Source organism: Ctenopharyngodon idella, chromosome 1 (genome assembly GCF_019924925.1).
Source record: "Ctenopharyngodon idella isolate HZGC_01 chromosome 1, HZGC01, whole genome shotgun sequence".
NCBI lineage: Eukaryota > Metazoa > Chordata > Actinopteri > Cypriniformes > Xenocyprididae > Ctenopharyngodon > Ctenopharyngodon idella.
The window spans coordinates 1,174,786-1,200,842 of NC_067220.1; the positions used below are offsets into that span (position 1 = coordinate 1,174,786).

Sequence of the window (26,057 nt, forward strand, 5' to 3'; positions counted from 1 at the left end):
TTTGGATCAGAGCACTGTCATGCTTTGGCAATATAAATCCTCTTTACCATGTCAATAAAGCTACTTGAATGTGAATTTGTCAATTGCTGACGGATTTGTGATGGAGAGTTTTTCAAACAGGAGAGACATGACTCGACCACAGACCACGTCTCTGTTCATGGTATGTAGGCTAAAGACTCAAATATATTTTGAAAATCAACAAACACAAGACAAGAAAAGAAAAAACTCAACTAAAAGTAGTCTTTAACAATGCATAATATATCCAAATGCAAAACCTTATACAAGTAAGTTATGTCTTGTAAATTAGGAAACACACCCTCTGTTTATATACTGTATATATAGAGCTATACAGTCATCTAGTGGTTACACTACTCTTGTGTTTCTGTTTGACCTAGTTTCCCAGTGTTTCATTGATTGATCCTGTTCACCTGTTGTCTTGTTAATGAACTCATTAGCTCTTTTGTTTGCTCTGTGTACTTCAGCCCTCAGTTTCAGCTAGTTCTTTGTCCTGTATAGTTTATGGTAGAGTGGTTGTGTTTCTCAGTTATTTCCCCTGTGAACTTCCACTTTGTGTTTGATTTCTTTTATAAAAAAAGTATTTTCTTCTGGATACTTTGTTGTTGTGTGCTTTATAACAGCCACTACTCGTTACAACAGTATTAAAGATGATAAATGGTGCATATTTAGAGGTAAACATTTAGTATGTCATAATCCGTCACTGGTAATGGGAACTGCCATCTTGTGCGTTTGGGCTGCACGCTCTTCTTCTGCTTGTCCCGGGGCAGCGGCGTCTGCTCCTGAACCCTCTGTCTGCCTTCTCTGAAACCTCTTCCTGCCCTGTTACAGCCAAGGATGCCAACTTTGGACTCTCTGTACACCCTGTCAAAGACACTAAAACCATCCTTGAATCATCCCACTGCGTTCCTCCCATCACCTCTGTTACAGCCTTTAAACTCTCTGAGCTCTATCTCTTGGCTCCACCATGCACTCTGTCTGCTTCACCTTAGTATCTTCCACTACACGGGCCTGGCCCTCCATCCCTTCCCTGTTCCACCTCCATTTCACCATACTCCTGGACTTTTTTTTTTTTTTTTTTGTGGAGTGCCTGGAATCCTCTCCTTAAGGGGGGCTCTGTGTTTATCCCTGGACTTTATTATACTTCCTCTTTCCTGTTCTCTCTGCCAATGTTATATAAACCTTATTAGTCAAACCTGCACTTATAGTTACAATGGGAACTGCTGCTGTTACATGTGTGTCCATCAGATGTCACTGTCAAATAAAGCATGTGTGAAGCATTAGTTTCACTTCCCGCTTTATTATTCACTCACTCACTGTGGCAGATACAGAGGAAGTGGGCATCTTTGTCACATTCAGCACTTCATGTTAAACATGTAACCAGGAAAGAAACACTCAAAACTCATCTGAACACACATCAAGAGCTTCAGAAGAACTGAATCTACTGACAACAGAGAAGATCATTTAATAAGAGACAAGAATGAAGATCATCTTGACTTTCACTCTGATGATGATTCCTGGTAAGAATCTGAACTCAGAGTAAATCACTAAAAACAGCACAGATTTGATGAGGAGAGTCTTTCACTTCAGTTCATGATGTTGATTTGACTTTAAGAATCAGTATTAGTATCTGAAATTTCACTTTGTTCTCATAATATGTGATATATTAAAATGCTGGTTTGTTGTAGGTGTTGTGAGCACTACAGGATATTCAGGGTCTGAAGTCAACATCAAATGCAAATATAATAAAGGAGATACAGCAAATGCAAAGTATTTTTGTAGAGGAAAGAAGCCGGATAAACCAAAGACTGAGTGGTGCTCTGAACTCATCAGGACTAATAAGAAAAATAAATGGGTTGATGATGGAAGATTCTCTCTGTATGACGACACAAGATCAGCAGTCTTCACTGTGACCATCAGAGATCTGACTGAACTGGATTCTGGGACATACCAGTGTGGAGTTGATAGAACTAAAGGAAAAGATTCCAACACTGCAGTGAATCTGAATGTTATAAGAGGTGAGTAACTGAGAGCCTCAAACCCGTGATGATCTCCACAACATCACACATAATGACAGTAATAATACTGAACACCTCTAGATGATGAAAGATAAAATCAATACTCACACTCTTAAAAATAAGTTAAAGTTAAAGTTTTTTTTTTTTTTTTTTTTTTTTTTTTGCAGTGATGCCATTGAAGAGCAATTTTTTGGCTCCCCAAAGAACCCTTTCAGTGATCAGTTACAAACTATAAGGAACAATAATGGGCTATATATACACACACACACACACACACATAATGAACTAAAATTGAAACTGATTTGGGAATAATCAAAAACCATGGAGACCAAGGGAAACAGAACATAAGCACAGGAAATGAAATCAGGAACAAATGCAATATAATACAAACTAAGAGTCCATGGTAAAAATTTAACATGAGTTCAAAAACATAGAGTTCAAGTGACATTATGATGATAAAGATCTCATGTTTGCTCTACAGTCTTAAAATAAAGGTTCTTTATTGGCATTGATGGTTCCATGAAGAACCTTCAACATCCATGGAATTCATCCATTGCACAAAAGGTTCTTTATGGTGGAAAAAGATTCTTTACATTATTAAATGGTTCTACGAAAAAAAAAATCATTGTGTTAATAAAACCTTGTACATTCATCCTCACCTCAAATGTAAATCATAAACTAAAACTGTACTGTAAAAACACAGCATAACTGTCAAAACAGCAAAACAAGAGCAGCTGTGAATTTACAGTTCTTTACTGTAATCTACTTTACAATGTTACTGTAATAACACCCTGCACTGAATTAAAACCTGTGTTAACTCACTTCATTTCAGGAAACGGATTGTCTTAAATTGGTCTATTAGCATTTAATATGTATACTGTGTTAGTAATGTGAGTATATACTGAGAGTTCACTAAAAAAGTGTTTCTTAAAATGTCAATTTAACTCAAATCTCTCACAGATAACTGCTAGTTAACAACAGCATGGATGTGCAAAAGTACTTAGCAAAGAGATCATTAATGCATCAGCAACACTTTAAATCCTCCTGACAGTTTCAAGATGCTCGAAGACGACAGTTTGTGGCTTTGTGTGGGAAGCATGTCTGATGGTTAAGTAATGTGTGAAAGACATCAGCGTCTTTGAGAAAAGGGAAGTGAAGTATGTGTGAGTGAAGAAAGTAAGAAAATATTTTGTTTGTGACACTGACTTTTTCTGTTTTAGTGACAGACTATCACAGAACAACATCATCATCATCATTGTCATCAGTTGAATCTCCAGCGATCACATCTGTGTCTCCTGTAACAGGTACAAACTCTCTCTGAAATACAAACTAGTGCTGTCAAAATTAGCGAGTTAATGCGTGCAATTAATTTTGTCCAGTTTAACGCGTTAAAAATATTTAACACAATCAACGCGGCATCCATTTTTTTTCTGTCATCCTTTGGCTAGCGTTACATTATATGATCATGCTTTTTAAACCATTCAAGCTCCACAAGACGAAAGAGAACGCACTGTCTGTGAATGTTGCGTCTGCGTGACCCACACACACAATGCACAGAATATAAAAGGACAAAAGGTTCAAAAACGTGAATTTTAACATGCAAACAACAGGTCAAATATGTGTATTTCACGCATATTTTTATGTAACGCTTGAAATTTCGTGTTAAACACACGTTTTATGTGTTGTTGACGTGTTAAAGTTAACATGTTTTTGAACCTTTTGGCCTTCCGTAATAGAAAGACGCACACAAGTATTGTGTGCAGACAGCGCACCAGAACTGAGTTCTCTTTCGCGCTTGAACAAACAATAACACACAGAATTATGCCAAAATGCCAGTTTGTCGAGTATCCTCATCCCAGATAGCAACATTGTGTTGGCCCAGATCCGGCCCACATCTGGCACATGTGGCGTGATGATCTGGCCCACATGCTGCAATGAATTACGGTCCTTGTGTGGGCCGCTTCTGTTTGCCAGATCTGAGCCACAAGCAAGCCATAGCAATGCCACATGTCAGCCAAGAGCAAGAACCGGACCTTATCTGAACCACAAAATCTGATGTCTTTCATCTTCAGTTGATTTCATCTAAAGCTGTGGCTGAAGTCAGTTGTAGTTCTTGTGTTTCTGCTCGTCTCTTTTTCTGTTCTCTTCTTTCCTTCAGTAATTGTAAACAGGCTTATTAAGGCTGAGATGACTCTATACTTAATATATACATATACTGTGGCTCAGATAAGGTCCAGTTCTGGTTTATTTCTTTGCTCTTGGCTGACATGTGGCATTGCTATGGCTTGCTTGTGGCCCAGATCTGGCAAACAGAAACGGCCCACACAAGGACCGTAATTCATTGCAGCATGTGGGCCAGATCATCATGCCACATGTGCCAGATATGGGCCGGATCTGGGCCGACACAATGTTGCTATCTGGGATAAGAGCAGTCTTAAATGAATTTAAACAACATCTTAAATGAATTTAAAGGCTGAATCCGAAATACCCACATTCACTTTAGTTCACTAATTCTGTTCACTTGAAGGAGTGGCTGAAAATTGGGACACTGAGAGCACTGGAAGGGCTGCGGCTTTTGCATAGTTTGTGTTTGCTGTTTAATAATCATTTGAAACTTAGCAAACTGGCAGCTCTAGTAGTAAGATGAAAGGATTTGTCTTGAATTCTGTCATGGAAATTATGTATAAACCTTACATAAACAATGTATTAATCAATTAAAAATTAATTTATAGGTCTACCTGTATTATTACGCTGTATGCCGCGGACAAGCGGTTTGTAAAATGAATGAATGATTGATGAATTAGTTGTGGGCGCCATCTTTTGGCGTGACATGGGAGTTCCTTCGGCACCCGACTCTCACAGTGCATTATGGGTATTCTCTAGCATCAGTTGTGCACTTAATAATGTCCACTAAGGTTTCGGACACCACTAAAAATGGCTGTTTAAGGATATAGGGGCGATTTCGGACACAGGGAAAGAGAAAATGAGATGCGCGTCAGATTCGCGTCACGTTCAGCAGCGGCAGCTCTTAAAGTCACAGCAGCCTAATAAACCAGTTGCTAACATTAATGTTAATCAAAGAACGAAGGTAACAGAGAAAATTGTACTTTTATAAGGATTAATCTATATTTCATTTATAATTTATGCAGTGAAGACTGTAAAGTGTTTAACAAAAACAGGTAGGAGGGCCACAGTTAAATATGACATTTATTATAATGGGTTTTGATTGTTTTAAATTCACCTAAATTAAAAGTTGTTATTTTTTAAAGCCTAATAAATGTTGAAATTGATAGCTTTCAATTATACTGTAATGTTGAATGTTTATCGTTGATGTTATAATCAATTTCATGGAGACATCAGTAGCAGTATTAGAATCACTGGCCTGCATTCATTTAAGTTGTTGCTACATTAATTTGGAGAGTAACTGTCAAATTATTACAATATAAAAATACAAAAATCTCCAATGTTTTTAATTGCGATTAATGACAGAGAAAACAATGTGCGATTAATTAGTTAATTTTTTTAATCGATTGACAGCACTAATACAAACACATTCATTTGTGTGTGTGGTTCAGATTGAGAGTCTCTGGTGTTTTCAGGCTCTTCTCTGGTGGTCAGTGTGTCTGTGGTTCTGCTTCTGATCACCACTGGACTCGTGTTCATGATCTGGACTGTCTGCAGGAGGCGTCGGTCGAACAGTAAAACTCCTTCTTCTGTCAATAATTTTACTTTCTTTACAAGGACTGTGTCTGATTTTCCACATTGATCAAACTGATACATTAACATTCTTAGATATGTTTTTTTTCTTTCATAAAATTAACTTTGTTGCCTCCTGCTGACTACAGCTAAAGATGAACAAAATAGAGAAATATGAGAATGTGAAGAGATTTACCAAACCATTAATTTTCTTGTTTTTGACAGACGCTGATTCCTCCTCCAAAAGATCTCATGCGACTCCAGCAAACAATGAAGCGGTTAGTAGAATTACTGTGATTGGGAAAAGATATTTGTTTTGATCAATAATGAGAATGAATTATATTACCAGGGGCCAGCTGTTCAAAAGTAGTCTGATCGGATTGGATCAAATCTTGAAAATGGGTTGTTCAAAAGGAAAAAGGGATTCTGAAATCAGATCAGATCACAAAATCCAATCTGGGTTTTGATCTGGATCAAATCATCAGTTTGTGTTGTTCACAAATATTTAGTAAGATTGGAATATCTTTGATCCAGAAAATCTGGATTATACTGATCCCATCACAAGGGTGGATTTCACGAACAAAAATGTAATACAACTTTAAAACTGGTCAAAAAATGCAACATTTTATCATGTAATATACATACACACATATTATTATTATTATTATTTTATTATTTTGCTTTTTATTAGTTCAACTGTTAAAGTAATAAATTAGAAGTAGACATTAGGCTACATACAGGTGCTGGTCATATAATTAGAATATCATCAAAAGTTGATTTATTTCACTAATTCCATTCAAAAAGTGAAACTTGTATATTATATTCATTCATTACACACAGACTGATATATTTCAAATGTTTATTTCTTTTAATTTTGATGTTTATAACTGACAACTAAGGAAAATCCCAAATTCAGTATCTCAGAAAATTAGAATATTACTTAAGACCGATACAAAGAAAGGATTTTTAGAAATCTTGGCCAACTGAAAAGTATGAACATGAAAAGTATGAGCATGTACAGCACTCAATACTTAGTTGGGGCTCCTTTTGCCTGAATTACTGCAGCAATGCGGCGTGGCATGGAGTCGATCAGTCTGTGGCACTGCTCAGGTGTTATAAGAGCCCAGGTTGCTCTGATAGTGGCCTTCAGCTCTTCTGCATTGTTGGGTCTGGCATATCGCATCTTCCTCTTCACAATACCCCATAGATTTTCTATGGGGTTAAGGTCAGGCGAGTTTGCTGGCCAAGTAAGAACAGGGATACCATGGTCCTTAAACCAGGTACTGGTAGCTTTGGCACTGTGTGCAGGTGCCAAGTCCTGTTGGAAAATGAAATCTGCATCTCCATAAAGTTGGTCAGCAGCAGGAAGCATGAAGTGCTCTAAAACTTCCTGGTATACGGCTGCGTTGACCTTGGACCTCAGAAAACACAGTGGACCAACACCAGCAGATGACATGGCACCCCAAACCATCACTGACTGTGGAAACTTTACACTGGACCTCAAGCAACGTGGATTGTGTGCCTCTCCTCTCTTCCTCCAGACTCTGGGACCCTGATTTCCAAAGGAAATGCAAAATTTACTTTCATCAGAGAACATAACTTTGGACCACTCAGCAGCAGTCCAGTCCTTTTTGTCTTTAGCCCAGGCGAGACGCTTCTGACGCTGTCTGTTGTTCAAGAGTGGCTGGACACAAGGAATGCGACAGCTGAAACCCATGTCTTGCATACGTCTGTGCGTAGTGGTTCTTGAAGCACTGACTCCAGCTGCAGTTCACTCTTTGTGAATCTCCCCCACATTTTTGAATGGGTTTTGTTTCACAATCCTCTCCAGGGTGAGGTTATCCCTATTGCTTGTACACTTTTTTCTACCACATCTTTTCCTTCCCTTCGCCTCTCTATTAATGTGCTTGGACACAGAGCTCTGTGAACAGCCAGCATCTTTTGCAATGACCTTTTGTGTCTTGCCCTCCTTGTGCAAGGTGTCAATGGTCATCTTTTGGACAACTGTCAAGTCAGCAGTCTTCCCCATGATTGTGTAGCCTACAGAACTAGACTGAGAGACCATTTAAAGGCCTTTGCAGGTGTTTTGAGTTAATTAGCTGATTAGAGTGTGGCACCAGGTGTCTTCAATATTGAACCTTTTCACGATATTCAAATTTTCTGAGATACTGAATTTGGGATTTTCCTCAGTTGTCAGTTATAATCATCAAAATTAAAAGAAATAAACATTTGAAATATATCAGTCTGTGTGTAATGAATGAATATAATATACAAGTTTCACTTTTTGAATGGAATTAGTGAAATAAATCAACTTTTTGATGATATTCTAATTATATGACCAGCACCTGTATTTAGCCTTTGGTGACCTACTGTAAAGTAAAAAAAAGAGATTTTGGTGCCATAAAATAATGTACTGTAAATACCAAACAAAAATACTATATTTAATATAAAGTGTTTTTTTATCGCTGTATGTAAACATTGGCACAATCATAAGAGATGAACAAGTCAAAAGTTCTTTACGAGCGAATGCAATATTTCTCGGGTGAACGCTATGCTAAACATTTCTGAGAGAACCTAAAAGCAGTGAAATGTTTTTTTCCCCCATCCCATATTCCTTCTATCACCATGTCCCTGTAGGGGCTCCGTAGAGCACTAGTAATCCAGATTTGGTCATCTGAAAAAGTGTGTATCTGGATCAGGGTGATCCAATCCAATTTTACTTTGAAAAACCAGCACAAAAGTAAGATGGATTACCTGAACCTGGATAGCAAAACATGGGCTTTCCAAATCCAGATCATTCTGATCCAGATTAAACTTTTAGAACAACTGGCCCCTGATGATTTAAAGACTGAAGATTTGTTAATATTATTGAATATTCAAATTATTATTAAATACATATATGTTCTGTCTCTCCTCAGGTTTCTCACACTGGTTGTGATTATGAGGAGATTAAAGACACTCACAAACAATTACCCACAAGCCCCTCTGATTCCTCTGCTACAGTTGAGAAAGCCACTGGAGACTCTCAGCACTGCATCACATCTGCTGAGGATCTGAATTACGCAGTGGTGAATTTCCGCACAAAATCAGACTGTCCTGACAGTGTCAGTATCAGGAATAATCAGGATTACTGTGAATACGCTGCTGTCAATCATCTCACAACAACAGAGAATGTTATAAACTGATGCATTTAAAGATACGGACTGATTCATGTAGATCTAATCTGAGGTAAAAATGTTTTAATTTTCTGAGGTAAAGGTGAAATGTGTATTGTTTTTTAAGTGCATCATTAAATAGAATCACAAAATAATGACTGTTTTCAGAAAAGTTTCAAATACTCCCACATTTCAGAAAAAAATGACTGGTTGATTAATGTGATTTTGTCGATCCCAGTAAGGCTGCTCAAATAATTGAATCATACTCTCATTTATATTCCAGTGGTTTCTGAATACTTTGTCCAGTTCAGTTTATTTGATTTGATTTTTTCACAGATGACACTAGTTTATAAAGCAGATCCTGGACAAGTCTGATCTTCTTCAGTGGTTTTCAGTCCTGGTCCTGGAGATCCATCACTTGTCTCTCTTCTCTGACTCGCTGCCTCTGAAATCATACACTGTCTGAGTAGGTACTACATTTGAGTTTGAACTTACTTCATGACCATTAAAATATATTCTATATAGTAGTAATCTGGACGTACTACATCCACCATATTGCCATTATCATGTGATCTACCAGCATCAGTTGCATCACTTCACCTTCATTCATAAATTCTCTCCCGTGGCCTCATGGGATAGTAAAGTGTCCATCAGATGCACTGTAATACGTCATCCGGGTACTTTTCACCTCGTTTTTCGAATATATTTGGAGATGCTACTCTCTTGGTGTACGGTTTTTCATATATAGTAGGGAAGTATTTGATTTCAGACGCAGTGACTCGGTTCAGATCATGTAGTTCTCACCTAATGAACTGATGATCTGAATCAGGTGTGTTAAATAAGGTTAAATGTGCAGAGCGATGGGTCCATATGGGACCAGGACTGAAAACCACAGATCTACTGTGTTCAGAGCAACTTATTAAAAGATCTTGATTTAAAAGTATATAAAGTAATAATTTCATTTTTGAAACAGTTTATATTTTAACAGGTTATAACAGTTTTTTTATATACATATTCAAAGACCTGAAAATTATTATTTTTTTTAATCTGTGATTAATTTTCTGTCTCAAAGTTTCTCACGAGCGCTGGAGGTGTTGTTTGTGTTGGCGTGATGAACAGGCTGTTTTTTTCCGTCCAGCTCAAAGCCACAGAAAACTGCTGAAGGTTCAGTGTCTCAGTTCAGTTTAATTAAACAGACTCAGGAAACCCACAGTGAGACACATGAGACTGAACAGAGAGAGACAGAAGATCAACATCCATTGAGAGCAGAAGACAAAAAAGACTAAGAGCTGATCGTTCACTAATTCACCTCCAACTTTTACTGAGATTCAAAAGACTGAAAATGTTTATGATCAAAAAATTATCTGTGTGATTTGACAATTTTACTTCTCAGATCAAACTAAATAAAAAAAAAAAATAATAAAAAAGAGAGCTCACAAATCAAGAGACCGAGTTTAAGTTGATAAATTTAAGCCAGTACCACTTTAAACAAGCGACAACTCCAGTTTAAATTTTATGGTTTTATTTTGATGATCATTATCAACATTATTTTCTCTCTGGATAAAATCAAAGTATAAAATCATAGTGTTTCTTTATATGGCAGTAAGAGTAATATGCTAGTTTGCTTTTCTGAATTCAGTAAAAACATAATTGTCAGTCTAGACAGAGATATAACTCTCTATATCACTGAATGTGAAATGTCAGTGATGTCGTGTTGTGATATTACGGGTGAGATCATCATCAGACAGAAAACAGGTGATAAACGGTGAAATGAGTCTGTACATTTGATTTTGGTAGCATTTTTAAAAATCAAAAGTGTGTATTTTCAGATAAATGCTCTTTAACCCAGTATTTTATATTTTTTACTAAGATAAAGAGACTTGCCTGAAAAAGCTTTTTGTGTTCACAGGGTTGCTTGATACTGTGGTCAGTGTGTTGAAGATCATGAACATGAGATGCTCTTCAGCTTGTGGTTTTCTGCACTATTTATCTTTTGTGGGTCAAACCAAGAAACCCTTCAGCCGTCTGCAAGTGTGATAAAAACAGGAACCATTTATCTTAGTATCGATGGCCACAGACTTTCCACTCCATAAAAGATACAGAGAATTTTTCTGTAAGTTGTGGTGTGGAGTTTGCTGTTCTTTTATATTTAGAATGATTTTTAGACCTACATTGTTTTCGTTATCTTTATAATTATTGTTCTTTTTATTCAGTGGCAGAAACAAGCTTCCAAGTTATTAGTAATGAACCATATTTGCAGCTGTGTCTGACTGTATCTCACATTGAACCTTCAGTTCTTATTTCAAGATTCTGAACATTCAAATATGACACAACATCATACACTAGAGAACCAATGAGGTTTAAGCACAGTTTCTACTCCTACCTTTTCTCCTTATATGGAGCTGAGCGCTGCGCTTCCGTTTGAATGAAAACAAAGTTCGCGGGTGAATCAAAATTTGAACTGACAGATCAGCGAGAGGAAGATTTTCTGTGAGTAATCAATTAATTTTAGATCTGTTCCTCACACAGACATGTTTTATCCCATTAGAAAACTTAATTACACATCACAAAGCGTATGAATGACTTGTATGGTATTTTATTTGATCTTGACAGCAGTGCTTTAACTAACCGTCGCGCTGAGGCTCGTGAATCTCACAATATCTTCACAACAACACTGTTACTGACTGTGATAATATGAAATGCCTCATGATACATTATATAAATTAGTATAATAAACATTTTACTCTAAAACTTGCTGAAATAACAAAATTAACGTTATTCCAAAAGTAGGCCTATAGCAAACTAGGCTCTGTGTACATTTCTGAGGGAAAATAAAGGTACATTTTGTAAAATTCCTTCAGTTATGATATAATTTAAGTACAGATAACAAAGACACTAACTAATAGTCTGAGGAAAAAAATACCTTGAGCAGAGAATCAACTTTTCTGAGACTGAAAACACAAACACAAACGTCTTATTCAAACCTCTGGCTCCATCTAGTGGTAAATATGTGTTAATGCCTGTTAAACTTCTTGGTTTTAGTGAAATGTGTAGGTTATGGTGTGGTAGTTGATAGAGTAGATGCTCGTTTCTTATTCTTCTGTTCTGTTTTGATCAATTAAAAATAACTGTTTTACATGCATTCCTTATTTTGAAATAAATGAGTGACTTTGTAGGAATGGAAGTTTTCATATAATATTTGATAATTACATGGACTCATTTGTTCATGCAGATGATTTTAAAACCAAAGTTGAAGATGAAGGAAGCAGATGAAGTCAAGTCTCAGCATTTCACTCTTTGTTCAGTTTGTGTTGTTAAACTGTCATCAGTGATGCTGAAGTTTGATTGACAGCTGCTGTCCGTGGTGCTGAATCCACAACTGCCTGTTAAAGAGACAGAAGCAGCAATCAGACTCAGACTTCAGCTGATGAGCCTCTGATGATCTGAGGACTGCATCAGGCGTGTATTTGAATGGAATGGAAACGTATGATATTATTTTAATTTATTACCCTTAATTTAATTGAAGGAAATTTTTACACACAATTTTTTACATTCAAATTAAATCATTTGGGTCAACACAATTTAGTTGGATTAGGTCAAATGAATTTGCCATAGTCGGTTTAAATTAATTACAATTTTTTTACAGTATGTTGATCCAACTTAATTTGATTTTTACTATAGTCAAATTTCTGAATATTTTATGTTACATATGGATTCATTTAAGGCAAAGTGTGCAAGAGAATGCTAATGCAGGAGATCACTTGAAGTTTTATTCATCATGCAAACAGAATGAACAAATAAGAAAAGAGTGTTGTCAGTGCTGACATTAGTAGTATTACTCACTGAACACAAGCGCCACTCTTCAGCACAACCACAAAATTCAAAGACATTACAGAAACTCCTTCAAATGCACAACATAACAGAACATTAAACACTATCACGTCTTTCCTGCTACTAAAAAACAAAAAATAAAACTTAATCATTAAATTTACTCTCCTTATGCAGATATTGCAAAGCATGCTGGGAACTACAGATCCACTGCCCATTTAGTTGTCAACAAAAATCATTAATGTAGTTTAAACATAAATAGGATTAAGTACACTTCTGTTTTATAACACAATGCAATTATGTAATCATGTTATCTTAGCTCATTTTAATTAAATAAACTGAACAAGAGGCAAAAATCATTTTTTGAGCTCATAAATTATTTAACCTGCAAGTCTGTTTCCTCCTAAAAACTGTTAATGTTTCTTACAGCATTTTCCTATTTTCCTGTTTAAAGCTGCTTTGAAAAAAAATCTTTATTGTATAAAGCGCTATATAAATAAAGCTGACATGACTTTACTGCTGATAAAGATGTCAAAAACTCAAATTAATGTCAGAACCCAAGTATTCAATGCATTTTTTTTAGATGCATCTTCACAAGAAGATGATGCTATTTAATAAAGACATGAAATCACTCAAGATGTTTCTGTATATGAGAGTGAATCAGCCTTTGTAACTCAACATATCGTGTTATTAGGGTTGCCCAGTATACCGTTACTTGGAAAATATCTGTACATATTTTATTTCAAACTGTACAATATCATGATTTTGCTCACTTTGGTACTGGATAAGCTGCCACCAATAGGTGGCAGTGTGTCGCCCAAACTGACATCAAACCGTTAAATGTGAAAATATGAAGGAACAAAATAGATAAAGTAGGTGAATCTCACTCAACACGGCCAAAACTAATTAACAAAGAGGCCAGTAGAAGTGAAATGTGGAATTATTTTGCTTATAAAACAGATGAAAAAGGCAAACCAACAGACCCTACCACACCAGACTGGAAACGTTGCTATAAATCACCGTGTTTATTGTGAATACTCACCAATACGGACATTTTGACATAATTTTGTGTGTATTTGACTGTTTAAGCTCAATAAGCTATGAAAATATGACACATCATTATGTGTCAGTTTGTAGCTGAAATAAGAAATGAGGGGCCTCTCTAGTGGGTAAGTTCAGCTCTTTGGTGATATCCAGTGCCTTCAGCTCGATGACGGCTCTGGTAATGGGCAGCCCCTCATTTCTTTTTTCGGCTATGTACTGGCACACTTGCCTGTCAATTTCTTCAAAGAGGCTGCTTTTAGGACCACGGTAAGCTTTTCTCTGACTGTTAGCATTTTTAAGACTGTTTACACTCTGCAACACCATGTTTCTTGTATAATGAGAGATGTTTGATGACTCTGTTGTGTTTATCACCATGAGCTTAAAGTTTGCATCATAACCTTTACACATTTGCTGGTTCACTTGCCCCACTTTTGAACCGCTTGGTTCTGGATGTTCATTCACCATCATGAGGTTCCCTGTAAACTAACTACCATTAGTTTACAGGGGCGGGTTGCTTCAGTCCCGGGGAACACACTCGTTTTACACATATTTGGTGCTGCCTATTGTTGTGGGTGTATTATTGACATGTAAAAGTCTAGACCCTGAATATAAGACGATCCCATTTTTTCGGATGTATTTCCAAGAAAAAATCACTGTCTTATATTCAGAACAATATGGTGATAAATGTTTATAGTATTTTCCTGCATTATAAACAAAAAACCTGCTGGAAATTAGTAAAATTATGCAGAATACCTCTGCCGAAATTCAGACCCTGTATAATATTGATTTAATATTAATAATGTGGTACCGTACCAAAGCCAAAATTGTGGTATCGAGCCAGCCCTACATGATATATGAATTATGTCAGTTGTATATGGTATATTTTGCACTACAGTATCTTGCATTTTTACAAACCCGATTCCAAAAAAGTTGGGACACTGTACAAATTGTGAATAAAAAAGGAATGCGATTATGTGGAAGTTTCAAATTTCAATATTTTATTCAGAATACAACATATATGACATATCAAATGTTTAAACTGAGAAAATGTATCATTTTAAGGGAAAAATAAGTTGATTTTAAATTTCATGGCATCAACACATCTCAAAAAAGTTGGGACAAGGCCATGTTTACCACTGTGTGGCATCCCCTCTTCTTTTTATAACAGTCTGCAAACGTCTGGGGACTGAGGAGACAAGTTGCTCAAGTTTAGGAATAGGAATGTTGTCCCATTCTTGTCTAATACAGGCTTCTAGTTGCTCAACTGTCTTAGGTCTTCTTTGTCGCATCCTTTCTGATATTGCTCCACTATTTTTCGCCGCAGCATTGGGGGAATTGGTGATCCTCTGCCCATCTTGACTTCTGAGAGACACTGCCACTCTGAGAGGCTCTTTTTATACTCAATCATGTTGCCAATTGACCTAATAAGTTGCAAATTGGTCCTCCAGCTGTTCCTTATATGTACATTTAACTTTTCCGGCCTCTTATTGCTACCTGTCCCAACTTTTTTGGAATGTGTAGCTCTCATAAAATGAGCCAATATTTGGCATGACATTTCAAACTGTCTCACTTTCAACATTTGATATGTCATCTATATTCTATTGTGAATAAAATATAAGTTTATGAGATTTGTAAATTATTGCATTCCTTTTTTATTCACAATTTGTACAGTGTCCCAACTTTTTTGGAATCGGGTTTGTAGCATTTTCTTTATGTTTTGTTATTTTAGCCCTTTATTTTAAATTATTTTAACCTTAAAGCTGCCTTGTAAGTTTACTGATGCCCCCTATTGACATATTACAAGTAAATTATACTGTTGCCCTCTAGTGGAAGATTTGAATTATGCTGATACATTATCTTAAGTGTCATATGACCTTATATAGAGAAGATGAAACCCTTTATGATCTCTCAGTATCAGACACTGTAACCTCCACTAGGTGGCGCTCTTTCAGTGTGATTAATGTAATGTTCAGTCAGTGCTGATGGTGGGAGGGGCCAGTAAAGCTGCTCATTGCTGATAAAGAGCTGAATAAAGAGGAAGTAACTAAAGCAGACAGATGTAGAGACAGAGAGATTCACACAGAGAACATTCAGCATAAAGAAGACTGAACTCAACTCACAATGAAGATCCTCCTCATCTTCTTCACTTTCTACCTGATCTCAGGTCAGAGCTTTTCTCTTTCATCAGTGCAGTAATGATGCTGTTTTCTGTTCATGAGGTTTCTGATCACAGTATCAATCTGATTGACAGGTGCAGTGAGATGCTTTAGTGTCACTGGATATTCTGGAGGAAGTCTTCTTGTTGATTCACGGAAGGTTTGGCACAGTTACTTTGCCAAATATATGGCCAAATTACCTGAGTGGAGAACAATAATAAATGATATGAAACATAATCAGTGGATTACTGAAGGAAGATTCACTTTTGTTTGCAATGAATATGGAAACCTCATGATTTACATTAGAGATGTGATCACACACGATGCTGGAACTTACCGGATTGGGGTTCGTGGCAAATGGTTCATTGATATGACTTTACGTGTGAAAGGTGGTCAGTCATTTTAAAATCAAAGTCTTAGCACACTTCCTGATCATTTCAAAGCTTTTATATATGTGAAATATATTTCTTTATTTTGTGAATGACAGATTCATGTTGTAAAGTGTCAAAGAGAGTGATGGTGAATATTGGAGAAACTGACACCTTCAGCTGTGAATATTCACAGAATCATATTAATGATCCCAAGATCATATTCAAAGAAGGAAAAAACTCTATAAAGATGATCTACAGCACAATGGATAAGGTAGAAAGATTCAGAATTTCTGATGACAGACATAAAAATATCTTCAGTGTGAGAATTACTGCTGTGAGACCAGATGATGGAGGAGTTTATTTATGTGGAGTTTGGATCAGAGAACAATCGTACAGTTACTCCATTATTAATACTGTTCATCTACATGTTGTTTGTGAGTATAGCAAACTATCATGGAAATCTGGTATAAAAGTTTCTACAAGTTCTCCAAAATAATTAGATGTGATATTTGTGATTAACAGCTAAAGTGGGCGTGTCTAGGGTGAGCGGATACTCAGGAGGTCGTATGATGATCAAGTGTGAACATCCTCAATACAAAACCAAGACAAAATACATCTGTAAAGAATCAGATGGATGTTCAGAGAGGAAGAATCCAGGAGTTCAGGATAAATGGATGGAGAATGGAGATGTTTCTTTATATGACGACACCAGAGCAGGAGTCTTGATGGTGTTTTTTAGAGAGCTGAAAGCTGCAGATGCAGGAACATACAGGTGTGGAGTGAATGTGTCTCACTATACTGAGAGCTTCACTGAACTTCAGCTGAACATCACAGATGGTGAGGAACATGAAATACTTTATCTCTCCTATTTGAAGTATCTGATACGATTTTTATGTAAACTGTCTTGGTTTGTAGATGAAAATTTTCCCAAGAGTGTGACTGAATCTGCTCATCTTGGTGAAGAAGTCAACATCAACTTTCAGATCCCAGAGGAACATGAAGTTCATTTCTGCAAAGAGGATGATAATCACATCTGTCAAAACATCAGCACATCTACAGTGACAGAAATGAATAGTTCATCTGAGAGAAATGAAGAGAGAGTTTTTACAGTGAGCATCAGTAATGTGAGCGTGAGAGATGCTGGAGTTTACTGGTGTGGAGCAGAAACCAGAGACACACATTTGACCTTCATCTCCCTGACCACCAAAATTCAGCTCAACCTCATCAGTGAGTGAATTCAGATGATTTCATTGTAGTAAATACAGTATATTCAGAATCGTGTGTGTTAAATGTCTGTGTTTGTTTGTTTGCAGTGGCTCCAGTAGTGAGACGTGAAGGAGAATCTGCTGAGATCATCTGCCCTTATGATTCAATCTATAAATCAAAGTCAAAGTCTCTCTGTAAGGGGAAGTGCTCCACTAGAGATAGAAATACTCTCAATGAAGAGAAAGAGACCAAGACTGACAGATTGACTCTGAATGATGACGTGACTGCAAGTGTCTTCACTGGGACCATCACTGGACTGACAGCAGAGGATGCTGGGAAATACTGGTGTGCAGTGACATTAGAGAGAGACGTGAATTATCTTTACACTCATCTGATCGTCATCATGAACGAGGGTGAGGAAGGTTTATCATCTGAATATGTGAAACTATGGCTGTGAATTGATGTTCTTATATTTCTAATCATTTCCAGAGCTGAACTTGACTAAGTATGAAGGAGACGACATGTCAATCCAGTGCAAACATCATGATGAACATCAGAAACTCTTCTGCAAAGCACATGAACCCTCCATGTGTGTGAAGGATGGAGTTTCACTGGAGACGATCAGAGATGATCGATTCTCTTTCAGTGATGAAGCTTCTACTGGAGTCTTTACTGTAAACATCACTGATCTGAGAGAAGAGGATTCTGGGATATACTGGTGTGGAGCTCACATCATCACTAAAGTGCACTTAAACATAAACATGGATGAGAAGGATCAAGGTAAGGGTTTACTTTATTTGCATTGAGAGGATTGTTCTAAAGTTTGACTTTAATATACAGTATTGCTTGTTACTATTAAATTGGATGCACTGAAACTTATGGTTTATTATTTCACTAAGTAGATATTAATATAAAAATTTATCCTCACTAGATAAAATTATTGACCTATACTGCACGTTTGTTCTGTCACCAAAACAAATTCCTTGTATGTGCAAACATACTTGGCAATAAAGCTCTTTCTGATTCTGATTCTGACATCTGGGTTTTTGGTAATATTTTATGCATTTTCCCAGTTTTGAGTGTTTTCCTGATTCCTGATAATCTCATATATAAAAAGTCTATATAATTCCTCTATTGCTTATGAAAACTTTGCATCTCATTTTGTGACATTGCTCATGAATACAGGAGGTGTTTAGTGTTTGTGGTGAAGAGGGTGTTTCCATTTCATGTCAAAACCACAGAAATGAGCTGAAGGTTCAGAGTCTCAGGTTAATTTGACTGTAAAGAATTAACAGTCTTTATTCAGAAAACCCACAGTGAGACATAGACTCAGCAGAGACAGATGAAGAATATGTGTAAGTTTGCAGAAGAGAGACTAAAATGTGCAAATTTTTCGCATAATTTAGTTTCATTCGATCAACTATTAGTCAATCAAACATATTTCCTAATGTGTGAATGTTAATTAACTGAAAATAAATGTGTGTTTTATTTTCAGATTCCTCCATGATCATCATTATTTGTGTGTGTGTGATTCTGCTGCTGATTGGTGGATTCACTCTGACTGTGTGTAAATTAAGACACAAGAGACAAGGTTTGATCATTTATTATCTGTTGAAACAAATTAATAATTAGTTATTTGAGTATTTCTGAGCTGCTTGAATCTTCTGACTGTCAGCAGCAGTAAAATCCCACAAAGAAGGCAACTATCGAAACAATGTGAAATCATTGTTAATGTGTCAATGTTACCTGCATCGAATCAACATCACTTTTGCACCCGCAATTAATGTTGACATTTTTTGAAATTTTATCAAAAAATCAATGGTAATGGCATTAAATCAGTTACAATGTGATGTTGGTTCAACATCATGCTTGAACTCTCAGAAAATGAAACACAACAACTACAACTGACTTAAAACCTCACAGCCTGCAATCAACTGAAGATAAAATAATACAGTAAATCTCTCAAGATCTCAGTAGAAGTTATTTTTGAGAATTAACAAAGATGTTGATGTTTTATTAAAAATGTTTGGTCACCATTATGGTGATCAGTGTTTCGTTTAGTTGGTCCGTTTGACTCCTTGCGTTTTAGGTGAGATTGTGGTTTTTATAACAGTGTTTACTGAAACACATAATTTGTTGCAAAGCCAGAAATAAAGATGATCAAGGGATAGTTTTCAGCTTCAAAATATAGAATAAATCATTAATCTCACCAGTATTGTTGGTAAATATATAATCTATTAATAACAAATAACTACTTTTGGTCAGGGATAAGATTAGTGAATTATTCTACTTTATGATGCTGAAAACTATATCACCTGATCATCTTTATTTCTGGCTTTCTTTGCAACAAATTATGTGTTTTGGTAAATACTGTAACAAAGATTACAAACTCACATAAAAAGCCAAGAGTCAAACTGCCCAACTAAAGGAAACACTTTCAACAACATTTTCCAATAAGTCATCAACATCTAAACCTCTGTTAATTCTCAATAAGAGCTTCTGTAGACGTGTGACAGAAATGAAGTCAGTCTGGTTAGTAATAAGTGAAGCTGGTAATGCTGTTTGTGGAGTTGTTTAATGCTCCTCTGCTGAGATCTTGACAGATTTATTGTCTTCTTTCATCTTCAGTTGATTTCAGGCTGTGAGGTTTTAAGTCAGTTGTAGTTATTGTGTTTCATTTTCTGAGAGTTCAAGCAAGATGCTGAACCAACATCACATTATATCATTGATTCAGTGACATTACCATTGAGTGTTGGATGAAATTTCAACATTTTTTTCAACATTAATCGTGAGTGCAAAAGTGATTCAATGCAGTTAACATTGACACATGAACACTGATTTAATGTTGTTTCGATGGTTGTTTGCTGTCTGGGATCTCACTGACTCAGTGAGTCCAGTTTGATCTAGTTTGTCTTTCTCATACTGATACATTCATTTTGTTTTGGGTAATTAGGAAGAACCTCGACATCAGACAAGAGAAAGAGAAAGAAAAATAAAATGGTGAGTTCCTGTGTGTGTGTGTGTGTGTGTGTGTGTGTGTGTGTGTGTGTGTGTACATATTGTGCTTATGTGATGATTTATCCTTTTAATGTACATTTTCTCTCTGTTTTCTCCATGTTCAGTCATCATATGCAGACAGCAGACGTGATTCTCTCACAGATCCTGGATCAGCTCAAATTAACAATCATGATGAATTACCCACAATCCCCTCTGATGAGCTCATTTACGCGTCTGTCAGTTTCCAGAAGCATGAAGAGTCTCTCAGTGACGCTACAGTCTCCTTCAGTAAGGACCAGATTCACTCCGATTACGCCACGGTCAGTCACCGCATGAGACTCAACTAACTCACTTATAACAGATCACAGATCAGCACACTTTACTAACAGTATTGCTTACGTTTACAGTTCATTGATAAAAATCTCTTCATAATCCATAGTTTAGTGTTAAACAGATGTTTTATTGATCAGGGTCGTTCAGTCTGTTGAATCATGAGACACTTTATAGTTTTGCTGCTGATCATGTTTCTTCTTTCACATGTTTAAAATAGCAGATGTGTCAGAGGTTTACTGGTGTGTGTACAGAGTTTGTCATCTCAGTTTATCTGAGGGTGTGATAAAAACAGGAAATAAAACCACTGAGTGACACTTATAGAATAAACTGTAAAGTTTCCACTCCAAACACAGAGACACTATAGTTAATAAAGTCTCTTTAACAGCAGCTGTTTAAATGTTTTCTCTTTCTCGTCTCTCTGAATATTGATTCTCTTTGACCTGCTTTTGTTTTGTACATGCAAGAGACTTTTGCTGATGTTGTTTTTAGTTCATTCTTGCTCTGTTGGAACTGAGGTTATGCAGAGTTTTACTGCATAATCATATCTTTTATTCATTGAAAAATAAACATTTATATTTTCTGCATATTCCTTGTTTGATGCCCAAAGCTGTTATTTAAAGATGTAGAATCAGAGAGATTATTTACACTGTTTTTTACATTATAAGTGAAATGTCAAACATTGTCATGGCATTGACTTATACATGAAACTTTCTGTCTCAAAGTTTCTCACGAGCGCTGGAGGTGTTGTTTGTGTTGGCGTGATGAACAGGCTGTTTTTTTCCGTCCAGCTTAAAGCCACAGAAAACTGGTGAAGGTTCAGGGTCTCAGTTCAGTTTAATTAAACAGACTTACTCAGGAAACCCACAGTGAGACACGTGAGACTGAACAGAGAGAGACAGAAGATCAACATCCATTGAGAGCAGAAGACAATAAAGACTAAGAGCTGATCGTTCACTAATTCACCTCCAACATTTACTGAGAGTGAGAAATGAGATTCAAAAGACTAAAAATGTTTATGATCAACAAATTATCTGTGTGATTTGACAATTTTACTTTTCAGATAAAAAAAAATAATAATAAGCCCACAAATCAATAACAGAGACCGAGTTTAAGTTGGTAAATTCAAGCCAGTACCACTTTAAACAAGCACCAACTCCAGGTTTTACAGTAAATTGTATGGTTTGTTTTATTTTGATGACCATTATCAACATTATTGTCTCTCTGGATAAAATCAAAGTATAAAATCATAGTGTTTCTTTATATGGCAGTAAGAGTAATATGCTAGTTTGCTTTTCTGAATTCAGTAAAAACATAATTGTCAGTCTAGACAGAGATATAACTCTCTATATCACTGAATGTGAAATGTCAGTGATGTCGTGTTGTGATATTACGGGTGAGATCATCATCAGACAGAAAACAGGTGATAAACGGTGAAATGAGTCTGTACATTTGATTTTGGTAGCATTTTTAAAAATCAAAAGTGTGTATTTTCAGATAAATGCTCTTTAACCCAGTATTTTATATTTTTTGCTAGGATAAAGAGACTTGCCTGAAAAAGCTTTTTGTGTTTGCAGGTTGTTTGATACTGTGGTCAGTGTGTTGAAGATCATGAACATGAGATGCTCTTCAGCTTGTGGTTTTCTGCACTATTTATCTTCTGTGGGTCAAACCAAGAAACCCTTCAGCTGCCTGCAAGTTGTCACATCCACACACCATAATGAACTTTCAGTTTGTTTGTCACATGTTCCTTTGTTCTAGTTTCCCGCCACAATCTGTTACCATGGACACTCATCACATTCATCACAGCTGTTTGTCATTTTAGGTAATTCGTCAGTGTATATTAGTTCAGTTCTGTTGATGTGTCTTTGTCGGGTCTCGTTTGTACTTCTGTGGTGTATGTTCCTGCCTGGATTCTGTATTTTTCTTTTGGATATTCAAGTAAAGACTTATTTAACTATTATCTTCCTCATCGTGTGTTTTGATACACTACCAGACTGTAACACAAGTGTGATAAAAACAGGAAACATTTATCTTAGTATCGATGGCCACAGACTTTCCACTCCATAAAAGATACAGAGAATTTTTCTGTACTTAATTGTGATTAATCACACCTAACATTAAAGCTTATATATATATATATATATATATATATATATTAGTAATAATTTCACATTTAACCTCCACATTAATGTAGAAACAACATAAAGACAAAAATATTTGATCTAACATATAGGACATATAAAGAAATTGAATAAAGTTATCAAACACTTTACAGTTTTCACTGCATAAATCATAAATTAAATATAGATTAATCCTTAATAAAGCTACAATGGTCATTTAAGACTTTAATTAATTTAAGGTTGTGCATACAAGGATACTGAAGAAAACAGGCATTTTGGTATACTTTTGTGTGTAAAAATGAACTTGATGCAGTCGACGCGCTCTGAAGCGGCTTTCTGTGAGCATGAGTTGTGTGTCACACAGACAGAAAATTCACAGACGCCTGCAAATATAGATTTAAGTTCCTTTTTTTTGCGTCTCATCGCTTTTGAATGGTTTGTTTGCATTTGAATGAATGATAGCATGATGATAAAATGTAATGCTAGCTAAAGGATAATGGAAAAACATGGATGCTGCATTAATTACATTAAATAATTTTAATGCGTTAAAATGAAAAAAAAAATTGGACAATGCCTTAAAGTTGCTGTGTGACAAGGTGTACAGCAAACAAGCTTAAAAAAACCCAGAACTAAGTTTTTATAAGCTATCGAACCGTAAAAGCCAGCCTTTAAGGAGACAAAAGTGGATACAGGCAATAAGACGTGAAGCAGGAAGAATGGGTAAATTTTGGGATCCTGACACTCATTATGCCTCAGTAAGCCTATGTGTGCAGTAAACATTTTGTCACTGTTAAGTCAAATATCCAAATGTCAGTTTTATATATTATATTTCCTGTCGCTGATTACGTTACCCTCCAGTGGGCGTAGTTCTCATAGTAATATAACATGTCGCGCTCTGTCTCAATCGCCTGTATCCACTTTTTAGTCCTTAAACGCTCATTTTCTGGGTTGACAGCTTATAAAAACTTCTGGGTTTTTTTTAGCTTGTTTTCTGTACACCTTGTCACATAGCAGCTTTTAGACATTGTTCTGTTTTTTATTATAAGTCAGAAATGAAAAGGAGGCAGCCTCATGCAATACAAAGTCAATGGAGAAGGTTGGATTGTCCCAGAGCCAATTGAGAGCCAATGAGGTTTAAGCGCAGTTTCTACTCCTCCCTTTTCTCCTTATATGGCACTGAGCGCTGCGCTTCCATTTGAATGAAAACAAAGTTCGCGGGTGAATCAAAATTTGAACTGCCGGATCAGCGAGAGGAAGATTTTCTGTGAGTAATCAATTAATTTTAGATCTGTTCCTCATATTTCATATGTTACAAAAACAGCCTTCTTCCACCTCAGAAACATTGCTAAGATACGGAATATGTTATCTGTTTCTGATGCAGAAAAGTTAGTTCATGCTTTCATGACGTCTAGACTAGATTACTGTAATGCATTACTAGCTGGTTGCCCTGCTTCCTCAATAAACAAGCAAAATTAGTACAAAATGCAGCTGCTAGAGTTCTTACCAGGTCAAGAAAATATGATCATATAACACCAATTTTATCATCTCTACTCTGGTTACCTATTAAGTTCCGTATCGATTATAAAGTACTGCTAATGACCTATAAGGCTCTAAATGGTTTAGCTCCTGTGTACTTAACCAATCTTTTATCGCCCTACAATCCTTCACGCTCTTTAAGATCACAAAACTCTGGACTTCTGGTTGTACCTAGGATAGCTAAGTCCTCTAAAGGAGGGAGAGCGTTTTCACATTTGGCTCCTAAACTCTGGAATAGCCTTCCTGATAATGTTCGGGGCTCAGACTCGCTCACCCAGTTTAAATCTAGATTAAAGACACATCTCTTCAGCCAAGCATTCACATAATCCATCTCATATCAGATCAATTGCACATGACTATCTTTGCTTAATGTTATGAACAGCAGCTATGCTAATTATTCTCCATTTGCTTTTCTGTTTTACCTCGGGACGCCCGTCCCGAGGTGAGAGAGTACATCAGTTTCAGTTTGGATCCAGCCTCTTAAGAAGACCTCAGATGACTAAAACTTTTGAAGAGACGGCGCCAACTCCTGCGATGACTTCAGAAGATGCAACATCTGGATCAACACGCACATTCACATTCTATATATCCTAATTATTGTTAATATGTAATTCATTTTTCCAGGAGCTCTTTGCTTCTACCTCCAATTAAATTGCTAACAGTGATTGTATGTTAATCGCCTAAATTATTACATTATTAGCTAACTGCAGTCTCCAAATTGTAATGTTGATATGCATTCTCTGTAAAGCTGCTTTGAAACGATATGTATCGTGAAAAGCGCTATACAAATAAATGTGAATTGAATTGAAAAAAATTGAACTGTTCCTCACACAGACATGTTTTATCCCATCAGAAGACTTAATTACACATCACAAAGCGTATGAATGACTTGTATGGTATTTTATTTGATCTTGACAGCAGTGCTTTAACTAACGGTCGCGCCGAGGCTCGTGAATCTCACAATATCTTCACAACAACACTGTTAACTGACTATGATCATATGAAATGCCTCATGATACATTATATAAACTAGTATATTAAACATTTTACTCTAAAACTACTGAAATAACAAAATTAACGTTACTCCAAAAGTAGGCCTATATCAAACTAGGCTCTGTGTACATTTCTGAGGGAAAATAAAGGTACATTTTGTAAAATTCCTTCAGTTATGATATAATTTAAGTACAGATAACAAAGACACTAACTAATAGTGTGAGAAAGTGAGAAACACAATACAAAAGAGAAAAGTTCATAAGAATGTCACTGGACAAGATCTTTAGGACCCGTGTTAATATTAGAAACGCTTTCCAGCGCTAGAGAGCTAAGCAGGAAGGCCTGAAAACAGACGCGGAGGCTGCTTTGATTCCGCTTCACTTGTGAGTAAAACTGGGTTTGATTGACACTGATTGTCTGGAGCTGCTGTGCTGTTGGCGACTAACAACGAACTCTTGTTTGTATTTACTCTTGTGTACTGAATGTTCATTTTGTGTGCTTCCTCATCGTTCGTTCATTATCTGTGCTTTATTTTTCGTAAAGCATTATTTTGTTGCGCGTCAGCTGTGATAAACAGACATCCACTCTC

General features: G+C 36.3%; 2 protein-coding genes and 1 long non-coding RNA gene across 11 annotated transcripts in view; 2 read left to right on the top strand and 1 right to left on the bottom strand.

The window, feature by feature from the left end:
• LOC127508732 (uncharacterized) overlaps positions 1–26,057 on the bottom strand; it is a 488,047-nt gene that overhangs the window by 194,965 nt on the left and 267,025 nt on the right. The window contains exon 3 of one of the 9 annotated variants that reach the window (XR_007928902.1): positions 17,347–17,469. The exons of the other annotated variants lie outside the window; for them this stretch is intronic. This is a non-coding gene — a long non-coding RNA (uncharacterized LOC127508732). Of the gene's footprint in view, positions 1–17,346; positions 17,470–26,057 lie in introns of those variants that run through there. 9 annotated transcript variants of the gene reach the window in all.
• LOC127500999 (uncharacterized) overlaps positions 1–26,057 on the top strand; it is a 385,015-nt gene that overhangs the window by 113,782 nt on the left and 245,176 nt on the right. The gene's annotated exons all lie outside the window — the stretch shown is intronic.
• LOC127508584 (CMRF35-like molecule 5) lies at positions 939–9,039 on the top strand. Its single transcript, XM_051886673.1, has 6 exons — positions 939–1,535; positions 1,704–2,033; positions 3,254–3,337; positions 5,633–5,731; positions 5,955–6,007; positions 8,648–9,039. Exons 1-6 carry the CDS (start codon positions 1,496–1,498, stop codon positions 8,912–8,914), a joined length of 873 nt encoding a protein of 290 aa, XP_051742633.1. The 5' UTR covers positions 939–1,495; the 3' UTR covers positions 8,915–9,039.